General features: G+C 35.6%; 1 protein-coding gene across 1 annotated transcript; it reads right to left on the bottom strand.

The window, feature by feature from the left end:
* Positions 1-9,004: 9,004 nt before the first annotated feature.
* Positions 9,005-23,910, bottom strand: blk (BLK proto-oncogene, Src family tyrosine kinase). Its single transcript, XM_030128685.1, has 14 exons — positions 23,796-23,910; positions 22,725-22,808; positions 21,894-21,990; positions 21,712-21,742; positions 21,215-21,308; positions 19,556-19,654; positions 19,355-19,458; positions 19,069-19,218; positions 18,502-18,654; positions 18,220-18,399; positions 13,953-14,029; positions 12,290-12,440; positions 11,066-11,197; positions 9,005-9,809 (listed from the first exon to the last, which is right to left on the bottom strand). Exons 3-14 carry the CDS (start codon positions 21,987-21,989, stop codon positions 9,607-9,609), a joined length of 1,470 nt encoding a protein of 489 aa, XP_029984545.1. The 5' UTR covers position 21,990; positions 22,725-22,808; positions 23,796-23,910; the 3' UTR covers positions 9,005-9,606.
* Positions 23,911-26,015: the final 2,105 nt, after the last annotated feature.

The raw sequence follows: 26,015 nt of genomic DNA, 5'->3' as shown, positions 1-26,015 counted from the left end.
AAAAAAAAAGTCTTTAAAGCGCATTTGAGATATTGGAGATATTGGAGTTACCATGACAGCTGTGTATTTGTGGCTGACATTTCTGTGACATTTATCTAGAACTGTTCTGCCTCTTCAATATCTGCAGTAAAGATGCTGAAAGAGCTTTTGTGGTTGTAGTGGCTGTATTTTTTGTGTATGTTTTCTACAGAGATAAATGTAGAGTGAGGGCTCTACTTTGTATTAACAGAGACACTTAGTTTCATTTTGTCAAATATTTCAGTTCAGCTGCTCTATGAAAATTTAGAAGTTTCCAGGTATAACAATAACCTTTTCTCATTATTTTACACCACTGTAGTCCAGTATAGCTCTTGTAAAGCTAAAAAAAAATTTTTGTGAAAGAATGAAATGTTGATTTCCACCCAGTTGTAGCCTGGGGTCCTTATTCTTTGCCCTTCAAAAGTTGTTTTGCAGCCTAATTTGTAGCTTTGCTGTTTAAGACTTTGACAGTTTATGCAAAATGTAGGCAGCTGTGTGGCCAGTAAGAAAAAAGACACAAATCTATCATGAGAGCAGAGTTGCTGACTTTTTAGTTCAGACTATAATTGAAAATATTTAAATGAGTTTTATCACACCTCTCACTGTAAAAATGGCTCATTCAGTACAAATCATTTAATGTCTATCTGAAAAGAAGACTCAGACATAAGTTTATCCTACTTAGAGTTATTTTATTTACACAAATGCACACTAAGAGTAAAAGAGGAAATATTTGTGTTACAGGTTTCTCTTCTATTCTGATAAAAAGAAGACATTCACCTATGATGAGATGACAGTCTCTGCAGTTATGACACAGCTGCTTACTCAAACTTCCATAATGCCAGCAGGCAAATGTGGGTACAAAATGTAAAAGACCTTATAGGTAGAAACTGAAAATTATTCCATATTTGATCACAATGGTAGAGACATTACCAATGATTTATAGCAGCAGCTGAAAGAAAACAAAAACTTCCTTCAAGTCGGAAAAAGTTCTGTGATGAATAATATAAGTGCTTTTCACAAGGATAAAAATGATGTAAAACACCAGTGTGATCCAAATCATCTTAACTCTGCTGTTGTTTAGCTGTTTATTGCAGGAGAAGGCTTTAACTTTGGATATAAATATGTATGTACTGAATAAATCCAAGCTGTGTGCCTTTGTAGACATTTACTCTCAGCATGACTGTGCTACTTGAGAACGATGATGTGTGTGATAAAACATACAAACCTCTGTTTACGCTAAATTTCTTCACAGCAGAGTATATTTGTGGTGAAATGACTGCTCATCATACTGTGAGTTTGTCTTGTAATGTTAATACTGCTCACATCTGGTATTAAGGAATGTGTCACCTTGCTTACACTTTCATGGGTTGTTGAATTAAAACTGTAACATTGGTCTAATTATGTGCAGATGGAATTTTTAATGAATAAATTACTGAGGAGCTTTCACAAGATACAAGGTCATGTTTCCATTTTGGACCGTGTATTTTGTAATAATTCGTGCACCTCTTGTGTCTCTTACTTAGTTCCTCATGGGAAACTTTCAAAAATACCCAAATTCCCCTGAAATAACCTCAGTTGCCATGAGGAATGATTCAAAATGTTAATTGCTTGGTGTTCTCTGTATGTAATGGCACTGCAGAAAGATAGACGGGAAATTTAATAAGTGGCTGCAGAACTTTATAGCTCCTTAAGTGCAATAGTGTAAGATTGAAAACATTATGGGAGTCCATATGTTCTGCAGTAGATCCAGTCAGTTTTAAAATGAATACCAAGCATTTGTTATCTTTTAGTAAAACATAAACATTTGACAGAAATATTGTGAATGCCTGCTGTTCTATGAAGTCCAAATAACAAGCATTCTTTTAGTATTTTTATACAAAAGTTGTATAAAAATGTTTGTTTGTCTTGCTCACAGAAAACTTCACCTTTGCTTTTACCTCGTGTTCTTGTGTTCTTGTTTATCCTCTTTTTACACTGAAACAAAACTGTCAAAAAGAAAAGGGATGACCATAATGTGAGAAAAGTAACTCAAGGTCAAAACCACATATATGAATATTTACATTGACATTTGGTACACAAACCGCTAGGAGAAAGGTGTTGGTGACAGCAGGGATCTTTGAATGGGCAGGAGCGCAGTGCTGCATACTGATTAGGGATGATGAGCTGTCGTGTTGGTGAGCTAACAAAAGGCTCATACGACCAAAACACAATATATCAGATGTTACATAAGCCTGCAGCTGTGTGAAATGAAGCTGTGATGCAGATGAGTGTTTTACTGCCCAGTGAGAGGTTTATGTGATTTCATATACTTCATTCATTCAGTCCAGAATTCAGCACAATTCTTTAGTAGGGGACTATTTTGTTAAACATAATCGAATCATCGTTAAATAATAGAGTACAAAAGTCTGACACAACATTTGATGGCTACATTTCAGCCCACACTGCGTAGGCCAGCAGTATCCTTCAGTACTTTTTACTGCACCAGCGCACATATAATTAAATTTCCCTGTAGTTACCGGTGCCCTTGACTCATCATTGAGCTCCACCATGGTGGTCAATTACCACATCCATTTGGGGGTGGTAGGGTTCCTGCTACCTCATGGCTTTAAGGCTCCCTTCAGTAAATGAATTGACACAGACTCATATATCAAGATAAAATATCAATCTAGCAGATGGTTTTCTAAATCCTTCCTATTTAGCCTAAGGAAAAGAGGCAGGCATCTATAAATTTTGCTCCCATGTGCAGATTTCTTTTGTACTGGCTTCATCAAAGAAAACTCCATTAACAATAGTAGCATTTGCTTGTAAGACTTCCTTTTTTTGTCATAAAATAAAAGGACAGAATTTGGCTTCTGTGTACATGTATTATATACACGCCAGAAAAATTTGACTCTTTCTTCTTACTCATCACTTTTCTCTTTTATGTTTGGTATTTGTAAATCAGTAAGTGCTGAAGAAAACAGACAAAAAGGGAGAAGATTTATTTTATGTTACGCATTAAGTAATGAAATAATATGCAGTGCAAGGCTGATGTCAGGGAAATCTTTACATGGTTACAATGAAGTATCTGAAAATCTTTGAAATCTTATTGAAAAGATGAGAAAGATAAAAAAAAAAAAAAAAAAAAAATACATGGTGTAATCTAGACTTCTTAAAATCATTTTATAACAGAGTCTGGAGATTGATGAGCTCTATTATTTTGTGGTGAAGTCAAGTCTGTTTCATAAAATTGATGATTTAGTCTAAAACTGCACCAACCATGATCAGAATCCATTTTAATCTTTCTCTATTAAATATTTGATTGATTTAGTAACAATAAGTCCACTGTTATCTGTCATCAGGTATAAATTTCACTTAAAGAGGGGAAATGTTGCCATGGAGCCATAAAAAATAATCCCTACTACTGATTCATGTTGCAGCATAAATCATTTGTGCTTGTTGTAACCTGTAAACAAGTTTCCAATTGATACAGGATGAATGCCAAGAAAATATTATCTTCTGAGTACTGAGAAGCAGAGTTAGTGGGTATAATTTACTGCTGAAACGAAAGTTATTTATTTAATTTAAAACTTAGTGTGTGAACTTTTTGGGGGAATCACTCTTTTCTTTTCACTTCATTAGGATCAGAAATGACAGATACTTTTGCAAACACATGTGGTTCATGCTTTATTTAAAAGTACTCCGTATAATAAAAATGATGAAAAATTAGAATAAAAAAGCAGATCCTAATTAGCCTCTGCTTTCAGCTGAGCATCTTTCAACACCAAGGGGATTGCAGAGAGCAGCGAGGAGAGAGCGAGTTTTTTTTTTAATTTATTTTTTATCACTGATAGAAAAAATGTACCATTGAAATGTCATAATTTGTATTTTATGAAAGCATGCAAGAAACTCTTGTCCATCCCAGATGTTATGTCTGCTGTTTCTGACTAAAAAAAATAATATTTATTGGTATTTAACCCATAAAGACCTAGTGGCAATTTTGCAGCAGTTCCTGTTTTTTTTTTTTTTTTTTCTCTAGATTTAACCTTTCTTAAATGATTTATCACCATTTATTACAATATTATCTTCTGAATTTTTATTTTTTTTTCAGTGAAAATCATGTATCTTCCCATATTTAAGTCACTGATCATGTAGATGTTCATTAAAGCACCGGAGTAAAGTTGAGGGTTATCATATTAAAAACGGAAAAAACTGCAGAAAAAGTGATCTATCATTAACTGGACATAAACCCAGTGTCTCCATCCACTGTCGTTGATCCAATTCCATGGGTTTTACTGGTGAATCAATGGTGTAGAAGATGAGTGTTTCCACAGTCACTACAGAGCCTCTGAATGTCCAAATGGGTCATATCTGATGACCATGAAAAGATGACAAAATGTATTTTACATCAGTTATTTACATGGATTGATAGAATTAGAGGAACAACAGGTATTAAACATTTTACATCAGTAGATAATTTTGGTCGCTGGTGCTGTTTGGGTCTTAATGGGTTAATTTACTGATCGTGTAGGTGTTCATAAAAGCTCAGAGTAAATTCAAAGGTCATCATATCAGAACAAAGAAAACTGAAGAAAAAGTGAAATTTTCAACAAACATATCATTACCTGAACATAAAACATCTACAACCACGTCATTTTTCAAACCACATGGGTGAGTCAACATTACAGAAGATGACTGTGTTCCTGTGTTCACTACAGAGCCTCTGAACATAAAAAAGACACATCTGATGCTGTTAAAAAGCTGAGAAATTGCATTTTCCCTGTATTATTTAAACACATTCATAGGATTAATGATTAGGAAGCTATTAAACATTTTAACTCAGTTGATGTGTTTGGTCGCTGATGGCTGTTTAATCCATAAAGACCCAAGCATCGATCACTGACCAAAACCATCTACTGATCTAAAACGTTTAATACCTGTTGATCCACTAATCCTAATACATGTAAATAATTGGTGTAAAATGCAGTTGTCATCTTTTCATGGTCATCAGATATGACCCATTTGGACATTCAGAGGCTCTGTAGTGAACATGGAAACACCGTCATCTTCTACAACATTGATTCATCAGAAAAACCCACAGAGTTGGATCAATGACAGTGGATGGAGACACTTGGTTTATGTTCAGTTAATGGTATATTTTACTGAAAAAGTAACTTATTCTGCAGTTTTCTCTGTTTCTGATATAATAGCCCTCAACTTTAATCTGAGCTTTTATGAACATCTACATGATCAATGAATTAAATATAGGAAAATGCCTGATTTATACTGATAAAATAGAAAATACAGAGGATAATATTATAAATAAATGGTGATAATTCACTTAAGAAAGGTTAGATATAGAGAAAATGTCATTTGGGAACTGGCATAAAAGTAACGCTGGGTCTTTATGGGATAAGTCTGTGAAAGAAGTCACAAACTAAGTGCACGAATTATATCAATCTAAAATGTCAAACAGGAGTTTCGCAGAAGACTTTCTTTATTGCTCATCTATTTAACAAAATGCTCATTTTGCAGAATGTTTCTTGGATATCTTTTGTCATTGTTTCAAGAGCTCTCACATCTATTGGACCAACACACACTTGATTGATGGACCCCATTAATTTAATGACATCAAAGCTCAGGAGAGAAAACATGTTTATGAGGAGCATAATGCCAACTGAACGCCATTGAAAACATCAACATTATTGGAAGATGAAAGCACATCTCTTTTCATCTGTGGCAATATGGCTCATTTTATCCCAGAGGACAATGCGTGGTTATCATCACATGATGCTAATGATGTGTTGCCTTCACCGGGGATCAGTCATCTATCTGCGTACAAACCACCGTTTCCCATCATTATTCTACTAAAGCAGCAGTGATGAACACAAGAAAGGGAACGAGTGACTAGGTCTCCCTACCTTTACCCACATCTTGTCATCTCATGTTAACATCTTGGCCTTTTTCATGGTGAAGCTACTTATCAGTGATAAAACACTTGACCCATAATAATGCATATTGTTTTAACTGACACATCACACATTAGCTGCATCTCACACTTTGGAAGGAATGAATACAATGAGGTTCAATGTTCATAACAGATGCAGGTAGTACTGCAAAAAAATAAACAGTAATATAAGTAGATAGATAGATAGATAGATAGATAGATAGATAGATAGATAGATAGATAGATAGATAGATAGATAGATAGATAGATAGATAGATAGATAGATAGATAGATAGATAGATAGATAGATAGACAGATAGACAGACAGACAGACAGACAGACAGACAGACAGACAGATAAGCTTTATTACAGGCTCATGGTCCACATTAAAAAGCAAACAGATAAATACAAACACAATATAAAAAAAAACCTCTATACTTTCAAGAGATAAAAGGGTTTGGTGCTTAGATGTGTGTGGCAAAGAAAATATTCGAGTTTAGGAAATTACTCTGCTTTGTGATACAAAGACACCAGCTATTTAACAAGATTTTTACAGATAACTCTGGTAGGAGGGAGGTCCAGTGTCCTCTGGCTTCAGTACCTTAGACCACCATGTAGGACAGGATATTTGAAGTGCATATTTGGGAACTTGCAGGAGCATGCACGATGATAGTCACAAATGTGATTTTTGAGGTACTTGTGACCATCGCTGTGACCCAAATTCATGTAGATAATGTGATTTTGAGTGTGAATTACCCAGCTGTCAGGGGGAATGTTGCCTGTTAGCTCTGCATTCAGTGGAAAACTTGCATCTATGTGCCAACACACGTACTGGCACTTTCTGTGTAAATTCTTCCAGTGGGTGTTTCTCAATCAAAACAATAATACAAGAGACTGTTTTATATTAGAGGCCACCAGAGCTGTTGTTTTCACCACCATTGCTGTTGAAAATATATCTGACGTGATGTGCAATCAAGTATATCAGCAAGGTATTATAAGAAAATTGTGTTTACATCATATTTAGTGTCGTACGTTCACATTCTGTTACTTAATTCAGAAAAATATAAACACTGACAGGACAAATGAAACATCACTTAGAATAAAATCACATATTTCTCTAAATTGGATTTTATATAAAAACAGAATCCAATAAAGTATTGAACACGGGCACAAACATTATTTTACTTTTAGATATGCAAATACATGACTGGTGGTGGAATTTATTTAGAGTGAAATCGATGAAACTCCATTACATCTTTTGTGATTGTAATAAACTGATGAAAGACTATAATCAGACTTCAAATTCTCTATTCCAGTCTTCTCACAGCATCTTTACTCTTTGCATTACAGTGCAGTTGGGTGAAACTGTGTGACACTGACCTCTGCAGGACAGTACAGGTATAGCAATGACTGCAAATGCACTTTATTTCTCTGTTTTCTGCAGAACAGCAGCACATGCTTTTGTGTAGTACTCAAACATCATTCATGATACATTAGCCATTATTAAATAACATGAATCGATACTTTGGCTGCATCATGTAGGACTAATGAATCGAACAGGAAATGAAACATGTTACACTTTGTACTGACGAAGGCCCCTCCTCTTCCTCCTCTTACTTTATCTGTTGGACGCCTTCCAAAGTTTACATCAATGTATAGTATTTTGCAAAGCCCTTAGTTCACTTACAGTATGCAAAAATCTGTCTCAGGCTACTTTGATGATACAATAGAAAGGCTTGCCAATGGTACATAAAATAAATAAAACTACAGTATACTCTCTTAATTACGCACAGTAGTTTTATGTTGGCCTTATGACTCTTAGAATGATGAGTATGATACGATAGTAATAACTGAGGGCTCGTGTATATGTAAAATAATCAAAGTGTCTTCTCATGTGTCACAGTGGATATTTTATTAAACAGCACAACATTCTTTAGTAAAACAAGGAATGTCCAGAAGTCCCAGAAGATATTTTAAGCAGGAAAAAAAGTGAAGACCAGTTCATAGTGTGGCATCTGAGGAGCGCTGACTCACACTTCCTGTTTCCTTTGCAATCAGGAAATGGCAGGGTTTAACCCCTACTGCGGCAATTCCACTCTGTTATCTTTAAGATACTATTTGGGCCTCCAAGGAGGGTTTAGTGAGAGGATCTAAACCACGATAATTTAGGTGGTCAGTTGCTTTTAAAGGCTTCCTGTGAGCTTCCGTAGTGTCCCACAATTTGTCAGCGAGATAAACTTGTAAGTGAAGTCATGAAGCTAGTATTTCACTTTTTGGTTGTCATTACATCTTTATGTTGGATTTGAACAAAACTTTACGTACACTTAGTCTCAATGCTGAAAAAGTTTTTGTTTGTATTGAGGACATTATCATTGGACATCCTACTGTGTTTCGCTGACTTTAACATGGATTTAAGGGGACACTTGCATTTTGCAGCCCTGAGTCATAGCTATTACACAACAGCTTCCACATCTATTTCCAGGAAATAAGTCGTACCGCACATGTAATTTGTACAGTGTTACCTTGAAAAACAACAGGCAGTGTTTGGAATGTCAGGAAGGTTGAATTCCTGTGTTACAATACAACAATTATTTATTTTCACTGTTTCACCTTCACTTTTTTATGTGATTTTGAAGATAATACAATGGCCGGACACTATAAAATAAACCCATATATTACTATTTATTATTATTAACTTATTATCCACTTAATTTTGCCATATTACAATTTTTAAAACAAACATTGCACATATAAAGCATTACATTGTCACCAGCTTGCCATTTTATACCAAAACATCACTGTACTATTACTAAATAGTTATTTCTAGATATTGTAAATGTTTTTCCTATTATTACTCTTTGTTTTTGCCCCTTTATTAACTGTGTTACATACTATTTCATATTTTATTGAGATACACTCCAATTGCTACCACCACAGTGTATTAAGTATTATATGCAAAAAGTATAAAATATAGTAACTATGGTCAGTAAACTGTGCTCTAGATTGCATATGAAGAATTCAGAACAAGCCACATAAAATATAAGCCCAAACCATTCTGCATAAAGTAAATATTGTTTTATTTAAAAACATGTATGCAAGAGTAAATTGTCTTTAGAAAGCTCATGTTTTCATGTCCATCAACATCTGAAGGATTGACTGAAATTTTAAAAAAGTGCAAATAATGGTGCATTTAATCTCAGGCTGCATATTTCTGTACAACACATGTGATTACTCTGCTACTTTACCTTTGTTGATTTTCCCCTTGATCCAACTGACTTTTAGCATGATGCATGCATTTGAATATCCATATTTTTCTATTCATTCTTCATATATCCATTTTAATTCTCTCTCTTCATATTCCGAGAATCAGCCTTGACGTCAAAGCACAGGAGAACAAAATGCCATTGAAATTGGCATAGCTTCAGTTTATAAACTCTGTATTGAAGTGCTTTCAGATGCACAAAGTGAAGAAACTTTAAATAGATTTTACATTCACAATTTAAAAAAAAAAAAAAAAAAAAAAGTCCATTTGAGGTGATGAAAAAATGAGTTGGATCAATCAAAAAAGAGACCTGTGTGATTAATCCTCTATCCATTCACGTCTCATTTCACTCTGCAGGATGCTTTGAAGGATCTTGTTCATCAGCAGAAAATGTCTTTAATCAAGGCTGCATCTCATATTGTGCCTCTGTGGCGATGAAGAAATCATTGAGTGTGTTCTGTAAAAATTCAAAAGTGGGTCGGTCTTCAGGTTTCTGTTTCCAGCACATTGACATGATTTCGTAGAGTTCATCAGGACAGCCTTCTGGACGTGGCATCCTGTACGCCCGATCCAGATTCCTGATCACCTCTGGGTTTGTCATGCCTGATTGAAAAAAAAAACATATCCAGAGTGAGATTTCAACCCTCAAAGACTGAAAAGCATCTGATCTAATCAGTGATTGTGTTTTATGGAAAAGATCGCTCCCACTTGTACATAATTTGTTTTTTTGGGGTTTTTTTTTTGGTTATCTGTCTTTCTTTTCAGTGTTTGGACATAAAACAAAATATTATTTTGGCATTTAGAGCAGACAACAGATGTATGATAGATGTACATATGATGTACCGGATGTAAATGTCTGATATTGAATGTCAGTAAAAAACAAACTATATAAAAACTAGAAGCACTCGGAGAGCGCAGACCTCCGCCAAGGCTGATCAGTGCCCCCCCCACCCCCGATCACCACCAAAATGTAATCATTTCTTCCTCATCCCATTTCCAACAAACCCTGAAAATTTCATCCAAATCTGTCCATAACTTTTTGAGTTATGTTGCACACTAACAATCAGTGCCCCCCCCCCCCCCCCCCCATGGGCCCCCCCTACCCCCGATCACCACCAAAATTTAATCATTTCTTCCTTATCCCATTTCCAACAAACCCTGAAAATTTCATCCAAATCTGTCCATAAATTTTTGAGTTATGTTGCACACTAATGGACAGACAAACAAACAAACAGACAAACAAACAAACAAACAAACCCTGGCAAAAACATAACCTCCTTGGCGGAGGTAAAAATAATTGTTGAACCACTAATTCTATCTGTCCATTTAAATAATTTAGGTAAAATGCAGTTTCTCAACTTTTTATCGTCATCAGATTTGACCCATTTGGATGTTTGGGGCTCTGTACTGAACACGGAAACACCATCAACATCTACAACAGTGATTCATAATAAAATCCATGTAGTTTGACAAATGACAACAGTTGATGATTGACAACGGACCCTTCTTTTTCCATTGAGTTAATGATATATTTAGCTGAAAAAAAAAAAATCACTTATTCTTCAGTTTTCTGTGTTTTTACATAATGGCCTTTGAATTTCGTCTGAGCTTTTATGAACATCTATATGATCAGAAAATTAAATAGAAGATGCCTGATTTTGAGAGAAAAAATGTGAAATGCACAAGGTAACATGATAATAAATGTTGATACATCACTAAGGAATGGGCTTTATTATTTATTTAGAAAAAAAAACAGCTTTACTCATGTTTTCCTGATGTGTTGTAACACTATATATAGTGTATATTAGTATTATCTATAGTGATGGTTCTTCTTGTACTGTGGTTCATACTTCTCATACCTGGGTAAGGTATCCTTCCATAGGTGACAATTTCCGTCAAGAGGATCCCGAAGGACCAGACATCTGACTTGATGCTGAATGTGCCAAAATTGATGGCCTCTGGAGCCGTCCATTTAATGGGAAATTTAGCACCTAATAATTGGAAAAAAGATGAGAAGAAACAGAGAAAAACTGCATTACTGTCTGTCACACTGAGAAAATGTAGGCGAGTACATGTGTGTAAATGTGTGTGAATGATTGATTCTTGGAAATTCTGTTATATGATATGATACGGTGACAAATACAGTACATATATGTGTCAGTTATGAACCCCTGTCTATATCAGGACCTAAGATTTTGTTACATTGAGTCTCATTAATCTGTGGGAATCTTGCATCTATGTTTTCATATCATGTTTCAATGTATTTTAATCAAACATTCTATGTTGAAATTGTTTCTCTAATGAATTTTTATGTCACAATTTTGATTTGTGATGCATCACCTGTAGATACTAATGCTGATGCAGTGGAAATACCCATAACAGACAAAATTACTGTTTACTTATTCTGAGAGTCAAACAGAGCTGAAACCTAACTTCACTGTAGCTCATGAAATGTTTACATTGCCAGACACCTAACTGTGTAAAAATAATCATATAATCAGAATAATAATATATGTTCTAGGTAGGTATATACTATATTTTAATTCATTAGATGATTAATAAACTTATTTTTAGTCATGTTCATGAGCTGAGAGATGTCGATGCATATTGTTACATGCTTTTGTAGTGAAAGCGTGGTTAAATGCAGCCCCTTATTGTTCTAGTGGTAAAGCTTGCAACCATTTCCCCTCCCCTCCCTCTGATGCAGTTGCTGCAAAAACTGCTCACATATTGTTAGTGTCTGAGTTCCTTTTGTCTATTCTGGGGTATTAACACTGGTCCAAACTTTTAGTATGTGATAGTAATGCACCTCAACCCTGGAGAATACCTGCTGTAAAACAAACAAAAGGAGGAGCTATCTTATAGGCTATAGTGAAAACATGATGGCATATGGACTTTTTAATTTTTTTTAAATCCCCTCAAAAATACACACCAGGCCTTTATAACAGGGCTCAATGAATCCAATGTGGAAAAAATAGGAATCTAACATATAGACACACACATGTGTCTGGAGTACAATTCTGTCTTTAACCCTGACTGTATTTGTTGTGTATTATTAGACACATTTATCCTGTCCACTGCACCTTCATGGGCTGTGTATTCTGACTCGATGATCCGTGCCAGGCCGAAGTCTGCTATCTTGCAGTGAAGGGTCTCATTGACCAGTATGTTGGCTGCACGCAGGTCTCGATGGATGTAGTTTTTCCTCTCGATGTACGCCATACCTTCAGCTATCTGTCATTAAGAGAGACAAGTTTAGAGAAATAATGAGATCAGAAAATGTACAGTACTGTGCAAAAGTCATATTCCAACATTAGGCTTACTGGTTTAGTAAAGTTATAATGATCATAAATATGCATTTCTCAGTCTCTGTATTAAATATATGGATATATGGAAAGTATGAAAAAAAAGGAAAGGAAATGGAAAAGGAACAAGAAAAGCACTCAGAGACCGCAGACCTCCGCCAAGACAGATCTGCCCCCACCCCCCAACCATCACCACCAAAATTTAATCATTTGTTCCTTGTGCCAGTTATCAACATTTCCTGAAAGTTTCATGAAAATCCGTCCATAACTTTTTGAGTTATCTTGCTAACAAACAAACAAACACGCAAACACACAAAGCAAAGTGATCCCAATATCTCTTGGCGGAGGTAAAAACAACAGCTTCTATAAACCAAAGTGGTAGTATTTAGTGTGACCTCTGTTTGCACATAACATGTCTCTAACCCTTTTGTTCAGACAATATGAGATTTATTGCATTAATTTTCTGATGTTTTATACAAAGTTTCATTCAACATATGTCAGATGTTTCTAACTGTTTGTGCTGCTTCTTATCATGGGGTCAGGGGTCACATTAAATAATGACTTTACCCTTTAGAACACATTTAGTTCAGTTTTTTTGTGTGTTTTTTCAGGGTGCAATACATATTTCCTCTATGTTCTTGTTATATGTGAAGAAAAGACAACAAGGAATAAATACATATGCTCATTTCAACCCTGCAAAAACAGCAAAACTAAAGGCGGCCTAAGGCTTTTGCTGTTAGTCTTAACTCATCAGTCTATTCACTTTATATGAATATCTTACTGCATAATCAAGCTACAGAATCTATATTTACTAGGATTAATTAACTAAGATTAAGCTCATGCTTCCTGTGGTCAGTGTATGGTGTCAGTATAAGACACAGGGTGTATGCAGCATGTGTGAATTTGTGTGTATGAAAAGTTTAACAGGATGTGCCAACTTTCAGGAAGTGAAATGTCTTTTTTTGGAGGGGCAAAAAGAGTTCTGGGGGAGCTCACTGTTAGTGTGGATGGAAAAATAGCATGATTTCCTGTCCGGATGTTAATAATTGACGTAGGGTGAGGCTTTCAAGTCTGAGAAGCAAAAACCCCGCCACAGAAACCACACAACTACTGTTGACAGTTTCCATATGTACTCAGATTGAGACTGGTATCTGAATATAGTACAATAGACAGTGGAACTATAGAGTAGGTGCCATATAAACAGAATGTGAGGTGAATGGTGAAGTTAGTGTTTATTGCCGACAGGTGACGTCAAAATTGAACTGCAAAAGCTATAATCACAATCATAGAAGCACTGATTAGCAAATAGAGGTTGGTGTGTTTAAGTAATTTCCTAGGAGTTGGGTTCAAAATACCTTAAAATATCACAAAACATGACAAGATGGAAAAACATCATATTGTTTGATGGTGTGTTTGTATTCTAAAAAGTAAAGATCCCCACCTGCGCTGACATGTCTATCAGTTTATTCAGCCTTAACTTTTTCCCTTCGTCTGTTTTTAGAAAGTCCAAAAGGCATCCTGCAAGTGAGACAAGAACAAAGTCACAGAATTATAACTTAAAAAAAGAAGACGCTTTAAAACACAGCTTCCGCTAATATACAAAGCAATACTGTAGCTACTCAGATGACAAATTTCTGTGACGCTGTTGCAGTTGTGGGGTTCAAGGTTATAATAGTTTTGGATTTTTAATTATAGTTTAGTTTTAATTAGTTTTGACTTTTTTTTTCTCTTATTCAGTTAGTTTTAATTAGTTTTTAGAGCAGGTTTGTTAGTTTTTATTAGTTATCGTTTTTTTCTGAATGCTTAGTTTTAGTTTAGTTTAGTTTAGTTTTAGTATTAGTTTTAGTTATTTCATATATTTTATCTTCCTCATCATCCTATTCAAAGAAGTTAGTGAGGCGCGGATATGGGTTACCCTGGACACTGTATTTGGGGGTCGGGTTAGGGCGGCTCATGGACTGAGCAGAGACACAATGTACCGTACAATGTATAAATTCCCTATAGCAGGTTGAGGTGGGGTGCAATCCATACACAACGTCACTTACGTGAAACAATGCGAAGATGTGCAAAGCATGAGAGGAGATGCACAAAGCAGCCAGCAGTTAAAGCAGATAGAAACATATATAAACCAGCTAACCAGCAGTTAAAGCAGATAGAAACATATATAAACCAGCTAACCAGCAGTTAAAGCAGATAGAAACATATATTAACCAGCTAACCAGCAGTTAAAGCAGATAGAAACATATATTAACCAGCTAACCAGCAGTTAAAGCAGATAGAAACATATATTAACCAGCTAACCAGCAGTTAAAGCAGATAGAAACATATATAAACCACTTATAAACATATATAACCCAGTTCCTCATCAGTAAACCACACCTTAGCAGATCTCTCATCTCTTAATCATCTCCAGTTCCATTATTAGCCAACTTTGCTTCAGTTCAGTTCAGCTAGCTGTAGCTAGTACCATCAAACGTTTTTTACCATTCTAACAGGTTCCATACCTCTGTAATTGGATTAGTTTTCATCATCCTCTTTTCTCCTCTTCTAAACTGTGCAGTTCAGGGCTTGGAAGGCCTTTTCATGGTGATAAACTCTCCAGTTTTAACCTGGATGCTAGTTCAACACTGACTGTCATTTAGCTCTGCTCTGTCTCTGTCACTCACGCGCACACACACGGTACGCCAAAAAAAAAAAAAAACCTGACCCATGTATCACTACAGTAAACCCCAGACAGGACTGTGCTGCTGTGTCCCAGCTTTAGTCTGTATGTTCCAGGTAGAGTGGGGACCAGAAGACGACTGGAAACCACCAGTGACCAGACATGACAGACTGTGAAGTGTCCTATGGTGTCACCAGCTCAAACTGCTGGAGCCAAATAAATTAATTTCATATCAATCCGACATTGACAAAGACGAAAACGAAGGGAATTGTATCCATAATTTTTATACGTTTAAGTTAGTTTTGTAAGCTCACAATACAGTTTCAGTTAGTTATCGTTTTTTTTTCTTTTAATTAGAGTTTTTATTTATTTCAGTTAACGAAAATGTTATTTCAATTTTAGTTTTCGTCATTTCGTTCGTTTTCGTTAACGATAATAACCTTGGTGGGGTTGCATGCTATGAAAAACAGCATGTAAGACCCCAGCAACAATATACCACATGTTATGATCCTGCTCCAAGCTTATCCCTCTCTGGAACTCTTTCTTTGATTTCATTTCCAGAGTATATGGGTATTGTATCTCCCCTTACTGCTATTTTTGGTATCACTTCATGCACAGATGACTCAATCCCTCCAGCTAACCTACAAAAAGTTGTGGCCTTCTCATCTTTACTAGCTAGGCGTACTATTCTTTACAAATGGAAGGACTCATCACCTCCAACACATAATCAATAAATCAGAAACATCATGCTTAATATAAAGTTGGAAAAAATTGCATGCACCCTAAATAACTCTGTCAACAAATTTAACAAAATATAGGAGTCTGTTTTACACTATGTGAATACGTTACCTAGCCTGGAACTGTAAATACATTTTAGTTGTTTATATTGTGATTGACCTGTTTGTTTGCTTGCTTGCTTGCTTATTTATTTATTTATTTATTTATTTATTTATTTATTTATTTATTTATTTATTACCTCCGCCAAGGAGGTTATGTTTTTGCCAGGGTTTGTTTGTCTGTCTGTTTGTTTGTCTGTCCGTTAGTGTGCAACATAACTCAAAAAGTTATGGACAGATTTTGATGAAATTTTCAGGGTTTGTTGGAAATGGGATAAGGAAGAAATGATTAACTTTTGGGGGTGATCGGGGGTGGGGGGGGCCCACGGGGGGGCCCACTGATCAGCCTTGGCGGAGGTCTGCGCTCTCCGAGTGCTTCTAGTTTATTTATTTAACTTACTTACTTACTTTGCTTAAATGTACCAGAATGCACTGTCTTGACTGTCTTGTTCATATTTGTATTATGAACACATTACTTAAAATTATAAGTGTTATATTTGTTAAATGTTGAAAAGTTCTATAAATCTTAAAAAACTCTATAAATAAAGATTTTTTTTTTTTTTTAAAAAGGAGGAAAAAAGCATGTAATGGATGCAGTCACTGCTTTTACTGCCACAAATGACTGTAGAGAGATGTTAGCAGTTTACTGATGTGCAGATTTGAGGTGACTAGTATTTCCATTTTATGTATTTTTCTGAGAAGTTAACTTAGCGTACGTGCATGTTCTCACAAGACAGAAACGCTACAAACATTTCACCATCTTAAAGAATATAAGTTGTTGCTGTGGTTTACATTCTCAAGTAGTTAAAATTAGCCCAACCTTACACATCTACAGCAGCAGAATTCTACAAACGCAGTAATGCATCGGTTATATGAATCCACAAATAGCATTATAAACACTGTCAAGGACCATTAGACAAGCACAGTGACGACTCTTCTTTCACTATTACACACTTCAGTAATACTAATTCATGTTTGTTCCTATTAACATGTTTACAGAACATTCAACAACAAAGTATTGAACCACACTTACACTGCTGCCTGTAAAATTGGAATAAAATATTTTTCTGTCTTCTCGTAAAATGATTGCGAAAATGTGATTTATTTTTGATAGATAGTGTAACTGGGACTCAGTAGCTAATAACTGTGTCAAAGGTGATTACTAATGTGTATGAATAGGAATAAAAAGAAGAATATGTCTGAAAACAAAATGATTCCAATTTTATGGGCAACAGTGTATTATCTTAGGTACACTTTGCTCTGTGAACTGAAGTTTTGAATGAAGCACCTGTTCTCATACTAGTGGACTATTTTCAGTGTAGTATTTAAGGATCTGAATAATGAACATAAATTTTATACACATACCACACAATAAAAGCTTTCTATAAATATTATGACTGATTTAACACATAAAGACCCAAACATCCACCGTCAACCAAAACCATCTACTGTTCCAAAATATTTAATACCTGTTAATCCACTAATTCTATCAATACATGTAAATAATTGCTTTAAAATGCAGTTTGTCGTCTTTTCATGGTCATCAGATATGACCCATTTGGACGTTCAGAGGCTCCGTTGTGAACATGCAAACACCGTCATCTTCTACAACACTGATTCAACAGTAAAACCCATGGAGTTGGATCTATGACCGTGGTTACAGATGGGTGTTTTAATGTTCAGTTATTGATCAATTTGCTGAAAAAGTTACTTTTTCTTCAGTTTTCTCTGTTTTTGATATAATAACCCTCAACTTTACTCTGAGCTTTTAAGAACAGCTACGTGGTCAGTACATTAAATACAGGAAAATGCTTGATTTACACTGAAAAAACGCAAAATACAGAAGATAACATTACAATAAATGGTGATAAACCACTTAAAAGGTTAAATATAGATAAAAGTTCATTTGGGAGCTGCCACAAAAGTAACACTGGGTCTTTATAGATTAATACATAGCATATAATGGATTTACACATACTCTATAGACTTCTTTAGAATAAACCCACTGGCTTGATTTAGTGCTCAGCCTTTCGGATTTTACTTTCTTTTCTTTTACTCTAACTGCTTTCTATGCTTGCACACACTTCACCATTAAAAAAGAGGTTGTTCATGCAAAGACTTGTAACAGGACTAGTTTTTAGCACACATAATCACCCTTCCCAGATCATCAACCTCATCTTCTCTGTCGTCTTTCTTTCCTGGTGTCTTACCATTTACCATGAACTCGGTGACAATGAGAATGGGTTCCCTGGTGACCACGGCGTGAAGGCGCACCAGCCGCTCATGCTGCAGCTGCTTCATCAGGTTGGCCTCCTGAAGGAAGGCCTCAGGCTCCATGGTTCCTTCCTTTAAGGTCTTAATAGCAACCTTCTGTGTGTTCTTATAATAACCTATGGCAGGAATTAAGGCAGGATGCTTATCTCAGTCAACTTTTACTCACAGATTTACCAGATTTGTCTTGTTTCAGAAAATGTTTCCAACTGCTAGCTCACCCATCCACACTTCTCCAAACTGCCCAGCCCCCAGTTTCTTCACCATTTTGAGAGTCTCCCTGGGAATCTCCCATTCGTCGTGTGCCCATTGCTGCTGAGGTGCCATAGGTTTACAGGGAGCATTGAGCCGCTGACACAAACCATCAGCTTTACCTGCATCAAGATATAACACATATTAACATTACAAGAAATCCTTTTCCCAGCTTTGTTTTAAACTTAGATACTAAAATAACACGGTTCTACTCAATTTTTTCACCTTAAATAACTCTGAAAACTAATTTGCATATGCTTCTGTGTACATCTTTCTCAAAGCGTGCCGTGTGCTGGCAGGCATTCTACAGATTTGACCTTCTTATCTTGTGGTTTAGTTACAGAGGTGGGAAGAGTATCACATTTCTCATACAGGAAGTGAACAGTGCATGAGAAGGGTCTGACTTTAAATTGAAACATAATTCACAGCAGCATATTGAATCTGAGTGTAGATCAACACATAATTATGTACTTCAATATGATTATGGTTGCAGGGCCTATAAATGTCAAACCCTTTGGAGTTTTATTTATACTCACGAGTGTAGTATTTAACCAGCTCCTGCAGTGACTGGAACGTGTTGGAAGGGGAGATGTAGTAGCCACCTTTGTCCAGACAGCGGATCTTATAGTGTTTGACCACATCTCCTTGTTCGGGCACAAAATCTCTCACTGATAGCGAGAAGGACCCTGAAGAGAGATAACAGAACGTACAGGTAGCAGCATTGACATTAGCCATGTTTACATACTGGCCTATGCTTAATGCAGTGCCACAGAAGTCTTCAATCTGTACAAAGATTACAACGAAAAAAGTGGTATTATTCACCTTGACTGGTCTCACTCTCTCGAACCAGAAAGCTGCCTGCTTTGTTTCCAGGAGCTAAAAGCAGTCGTTCAGTCTCTCTCCTACTCAAGTCTTTGAAAAACCATCTGTAAGACAGTGAACGGTGAACACGTCATGGCAGAGGTTATTATTTCTGTTTTCAATGTCATCATTTGCTGTATCATCTGAGAAGCTGTATCTTACTTTTCCATTTCAAATGCTTCTGTTCTGGATACATAATTACTCGGTATGAAGCCCTCCTGTCCTGTTGACAATGACCTCGCCAGCCACCATTCTCCATTTCTACACACAAACAGTGCAGAATCAGAATATGTGACCATCAACAGCAGTGATGTGCAAATGTAAAACATTACAGATTGCTTGTTACTGTTATTTAAAAGTTATTCCTCACCTTACAATATTACTGAATAAGAACTGTAATGCATTACATGATTCCTGTGTTACTTTTGACTTACATAAAGACTCTCATTGTCATAAATGGCATGCGCGCAATAGAACCCAAGAATACAATATAAGAGATAGGAGAGCCTTGAGACACCCTGAAGTACATGTGGACGGTAAGACTGGGCAATACTGGGAATTTTGGTATCAATCCGATACCAAGTAAATACAGGGCTAGTATCGCCGATACCAGTACCAATACCTTTTACTTGAAATGTCATGATCATTGAATAATTTTGTGATTTTGCCTTTAGTTAGTTGATTACACTGGTCTACAAGGAAAATGCTTCCAGAATAAAAGTAATGAAATTTTACCACATGAGAGTCACTGATAAAGAAAAATCAAGTAAAAAATGCTGGTTGGCTGAACTTTCCAAGATACAGCCTTGGGTCAAAATGTGAAATTTAAGAATTAACGAGAGAATGGGTTTGACTCAAAAGGAACATTTGTCTCAGAGCTACAAGATCTACTTCCAAACACTGTCTGCACATTAGAATACATTCACTTTACAGGTTCTATTTAGTGGAAGATTTATAAAACTATATTATAAATGTATATAAACCAATATATATGTGTGTAATAACACTTAATCATATACCTTGAAAATATCAGCAGACCAGCACTTTTGTCATTTATTTTCCAATTAATCTTATTAAAATACATAACATTTAGCACATTTAATCTCTGAAGCAAATCATTTCTAAAAAATTGTAGACCAGTGTTATGATTATGATAAAACACAGGACAAAAATTTTAGGCAAATAAACATTTTTAAGAACTAACTACAATATAAAACAATTTATCAGTATGAAAATAATAAAATAATTCCCATTTTAAAATTTGTGGCATTACCACAGTGGTGAATACCTTTATTGCACACATCACATGTGGCAGTTTCCCTGTCAGCTGCAGTGAATAAGCTCCACACAGCGCTTCTCTTTCTCTTTTCGCCATCACAGGCTGCTCAGTCAGTGCTCTGACTCTCCTTAGTTTAGGTTAGTTACGAGCATATGTCCATGTGGCCAATGTACTGTCTTCTGCCATCTTCATCCATTGGCTGAACATATTCTTGATTCCTTATGGTCTCATGGTCTTGCTGTTTTGTTTATTTGTTTGTTTGTTTGTTTGTTTGTTTGTTTGTTTGTTTGTTTGTTTTTTCATTTGAGCAATTAAAGTATGGGCTAAAAAAGTGTGTTGTAATGCGAGCACTACTGAACATGTACAGAGTAAAATATTATTCAAAATTGATTCGTAATGCCTTACACTACTACGTTACAGTAAAAAGTAACCTGTTACTGTAATGCATTACTTTTGTAATGTGTTACTCCCAACACTGATTACCAGTACTATGTTTCTGTTGATGACGTTGGTACAACAATAATTGGATGAATGGCACTTACTCTTGTAAAACTTTAAGTTTCTCTCCCTTTATGAAAGGTAGATCACTGTCGTTGGTTCCTTTGAAATCATGTTGTGCCACATACACAGTGTCATCTATGGACAAATAAAAAGAGTAAACCGTTATTAAATGAAGTGATCTCAGTCGTGTCAGTAAGTCTATTTTAGGGGTGCCTCTTATTTCGTCATTTCCCTCCTCTTAACACAGTGAAACTATTTGGTTCTAGCAAACAAAGTCAAAGTAAAGCATTACAAAAGCTTGAAGGAGCATTCTGTAGTTTGGAAACTGTATCCGACTTTCAAAAGAAGCCCTTTCTTAAATTATCTTATCTTGTCCCCAGAAGAGCATAGAGGAAATCCAACAAAGATTTTAATCGCTAAATGTTGCCGCCTCTTACCGCTAACAATGTCTGATTGCGTGGCAGCAGTTGGCTGCATAAACAAAACCTTGCTATTTTTCAAAAGAAAAGTTGTTCCATGTGTGATGTTCCGTAATTACCATTTTCCGAATATGTGTTTCCACCATGTCCCTAGAGTACAGAAAAAAACATATACATTTTAATATTCGAGGTGCACAGCAGGTCATTAAAATAAAGAGGCAATATATAACAAGTAATTATTCTGAACTGAAAACACAATGTGCTTCAACGCTGCAGTGCTTTTCATCTTTAGTCGACTTACCGTGTGATTTGAAGAATGTGAGGCCTGTGATTTGTGTGTGGCTTTGTAGAAACTGCCGTCTTTTACTTGCTTCGGGCCACTGCAGGTGCAGCCCATCCTAAAGTACAATACAATTATTTAATAATTTGATGAAAGACAGATTGATAAGTATACTTTACTGATCCCTTTAAGGAAATTGTCATCATACCACAGCAGCAACTAAAAACACAAAACATAACAGAACATGAAACAAGAAATAAGAAAATAATAATATGTATGGACAATATTTACAGCACATTCTACATATACAAGTGTCAGATTATTTACTTAATATACACAGCCAAACAAAGTCCATCTGGATTTACCGAAGAAAATAGATCCTTTTCAGCCCCGACAACTTCTTTAACCCTAACTGATGCAGTGAGTAGCTTCTCATTTCTTAAACAACCATCAGTTGTGTAACATAAAGAACGGACAATACTAGTATTTATCAGTACCAAATTGCAAAAGAGTGATTCAGGAGCAGGAAACATCATTTTTACACATGGACTGGCCTCCACAGAGTCCAGACCTGAACCACATTGACTATTTTTGGGATGTGTTCAAGGAGACTTTAAAATGGTCAGACTCTACCACCATCAATACAAGATTTTGGCAAAAAAAAATTGTGTAACTATGGATAGAAATAAATAAATCTGATTATCTATTCTGATAAGGTTCATGAATGTGTCCTGTAATCAAAGCTAAAGGCATCCCAACAGAAATATTCCATGTTTTTTCAGGCCTGGCTCTGTATTATTACTGTTGTTGCCCATTTTTCTGTGCAGTAAGTTTACGATTTTCTTCTCTTACCTGATAAAGAAGATGAGCTTTATTGCTTTCTTCAGTCTCCGCTCCTCCTACAGCAGGACCTGGTCTGTGAGTTCATGCTCGGGGCTGAAAATGAATTGCACTTTATCACAATTACTAAATATATAGAGAGGGTTTCTCTAGTTTTAAGTCTTGGTTATCAGTGCAAGTAAACTATCACTGAAAATAGGAAGCTGAAAATATTTTTTATAACTTTATGCCGTGTCATCTGCATGCTCAGCTTACGATGAAGCCAAACAACACTGCCAGAAATAAAGAGAGAAAAAATACACTAGTGCTAAAAATAACTACTATGAGTTTAATTCAGACATATACAGAGAACTCTAAGTATTTTCCTTAGTGACAAAGTCATGAGTGCGTCATTTATCCACAATACTAGTTTTAAGAGCAAATGTCAACCATATCACCGTTACTGAATATTTAATATTTATTTAATTTAATATTTAACACTGAGTTACAAAGCTGAAGCTAAATAACATGACAAGAACAGAAACAGTGTTATAGCTGTCGATTTTAGAAGTTTTGGAATTCAAACTGTCATTTAGTTATTATTTGGTTCGCTGTTCATTGACTGACTTGTGGTAAAACTACAACTTAAACAGCGGAAGGTAAAATATCTCATAACATCATAAATAAAACATGATGATGGCATTAAAAACCAAAAATAAGTTTACTGGACCACTAAAAAAGTTCTGTCTCTAATCAATACTCACATTGTATAAAGTATATTCTTATGCACACACCCACTTTTTGATCCCACATGAAGAAAATAACATAGCATAAAGAAAATTATTTTATGTCAACCCAACCAAAAATTACATTTTTTAATATTCTATGCAGCCTTCATCATTCAACATATATTATAAAATTTATATTTTGGCCTAATCAATAGCTTTTTCTCCTAAATTTATACATTTCTATTAAATATATTTTGGATAGCATGTGTAATCTTACCTTGTTCTACTAAATTACACATGTGACACGGTTTACTCTAATTGTTTGCATTTCTTCAAGTATTCTACAAAGTGAGTGAAACATACAGCTTATACATACCTTGGTCTTGTCAGCCAGACTTGTGTCTTCAACAGTCAAAATGTCTTCGGTTTCCTTTTTGAAAACTCAGTGCTTATCAGTGTGTCACTCTTACTGGCCTATTTCGTTTCTGAAACTCTCTCTCTCTCTCTGTTGGTTTGCTCTCTCCCTCTCATTGCTTTTTTTCCCCCCTCTCTTACAGTGAAGATCAAGGCCTCCCATGGGGGACCACAGTGGGTTTACTGTAAATACACAGTGGTCATAGTTTATGTGTTTTGCCTGTGACAGATTGACTATCAAACTATACAGAGATCATTTAGTGATTTAACATCAGCTGGTAAATAAATTGGAGTTTACTTTGAAAATAACACAATACAAATAAAACAAGATAATATTGGGGTATGTTTTACCCTTGATTTCATTAGATTTCTATTAATAGTATCTTATGAGTTGTACTTGATATAAACTGACCTGTTTTATAAGTTGCTAATAGCCATGCATATCAGCTGACTTCTGCCAACATCTATATGTGTCTGTTTCTGACGGGTGTTGGCCAGATGTGGTTAACGGGTTAATACAGAACTGACATGGCAGCGACACCAGGGTGTACTGAATTTCTCACTTCCTCAGGTGGGGGATAGCTTATCTCAGCTAGTTATCTTTAACAAACTTCAGTTCCGACTTCAGCGAAGCAGTTCACATTCTTGCCACAAGGTGGACCAAGTGGTCTTAAAACCTTAAACTGAGGAATAGCACTGATGCATGAAACTAGCATTACCATAGAGGTAAATGATGGAACAATGAGAGCAAAGTTGAAGCTTCAGAATACAATATAAGAGCTTTGTAATACATGTTCTATAACTGTTTAGAACATTTCATTCAATAAACTCATCTTTAATGTTCTTTCATATATATTTTATCTTTTTTTGTGTGGGAATAATCAATCAACCAATCCATCCATCAAATATACTTGTCCCCAAGGGGAAATTTGTCTTTGGCAAAATGTTGAACAAATGCAGAAAAGTATGTGTAGACAGTAAAATAACACACATAGTCTACATAAAAACAGAAAGTGAACCACACTATGGGAGCAAATGTATCATAATGCACTTCATTGTTGTACCTGTCCTGGCAATATAGAAAATAAAATATGACAAATTATGAATATAATTTAGATAAAACCTAATCAACAATGAGTGCATAAGATCAACATAGAAATTAATCAGAAATGAATTTATTATTATTATTATTATTATTATTATTATTATTATTATTATTATTATTATTATTGTTATTATTATTAATAATAATAATAATAATAATAATAATAATAATAATAATAATAATATTAACTTCAAGCTCCAGCGACCCCGTGACCCTAGTGAGGATAAAGCTGGTTCAGAAAATGAAAGAATGAATAACTTCTTGAAATTGTACAAGCTTTTTCATTTCCAGGTTTCAGTCCTGCTGCTGCTATTCACCATCTGGACACTAGAGGGCATAGACAGCCTCATGTTCCAAACCAGTACCTGTGTTAAGTAGGTTCATTTCATTTCTAAACTTCCTCTATTATTAGTTAACCCCTACATTGACCTCCTGTACAGAAATGATTCAATAGAACATTGAACTTTGGGGGTTTTGTAGTTATAATTCAGTGTGCGGATGTGAATACAGATACAATGTCTGTCACATTGGAGAGAAAACTGAAAGCTGATGTGCAGTCAATCCTTCAAGGTACAACAATGCTTTAGTTTTTTTTTTTTTTTTAAACACTATAGAGTACAGTTAACCAGGTCTTTCCTTTTCTCACCACACAATGCATCGAAGAGGGAATTTACCTCTCTTCTTCAGTTTTGGAAACAATAAACACAAAACAATGTGTCCTTGAGTTGCATGCCAGATCACTATTAATTACTATGTGAAATGATTCAAAGAACTTATTCGGAAGAAATCATTTAGAGTATGTTGTAACCTATAAGTGCAGGGAACAATAAATCTTACAGCACCGGAAGTGTTTGTTTCCTATGGGGGGCTTTATACAACACGCAATGTGGGGATATTACTCTCTGGGCAACACTTCACAGGTTTTTGTTTGGACCACCTGTGCTGTGTGTGGGGACTGTGCTTTGCTGTAGTTCTCTGAAGAAACAACACCGTACCCACACACACACACATCCACAGTGTCACACACACGGGCTGCAGGTGCATGGTGAGTGTTATTGAGTGCGTCCTGGTTACTAA

Source organism: Sphaeramia orbicularis, chromosome 24 (genome assembly GCF_902148855.1).
Source record: "Sphaeramia orbicularis chromosome 24, fSphaOr1.1, whole genome shotgun sequence".
Lineage (NCBI taxonomy): Eukaryota > Metazoa > Chordata > Actinopteri > Kurtiformes > Apogonidae > Sphaeramia > Sphaeramia orbicularis.
This window is presented reverse-complemented; position numbering and strand designations above follow the sequence as displayed.

What these genes read in the sequence shown, in the direction of transcription:
- blk (XM_030128685.1), bottom strand. Translation starts at nt 21,989, where the DNA reads ATGGGCTGCACCTGCAGTGGCCCGAAGCAAGTAAAAGACGGCAGTTTC. An exon ending in AAACACATATTCGGAAAATG is followed by an intron (nt 21,309 to 21,711) that starts GTAATTACGGAA and finishes ATTTGTCCATAG; the next exon opens with ATGACACTGTGTATGTGGCA. An exon ending in AAACTTAAAGTTTTACAAGA is followed by an intron (nt 19,655 to 21,214) that starts GTAAGTGCCATT and finishes GTTTGTGTGTAG; the next exon opens with AAATGGAGAATGGTGGCTGG.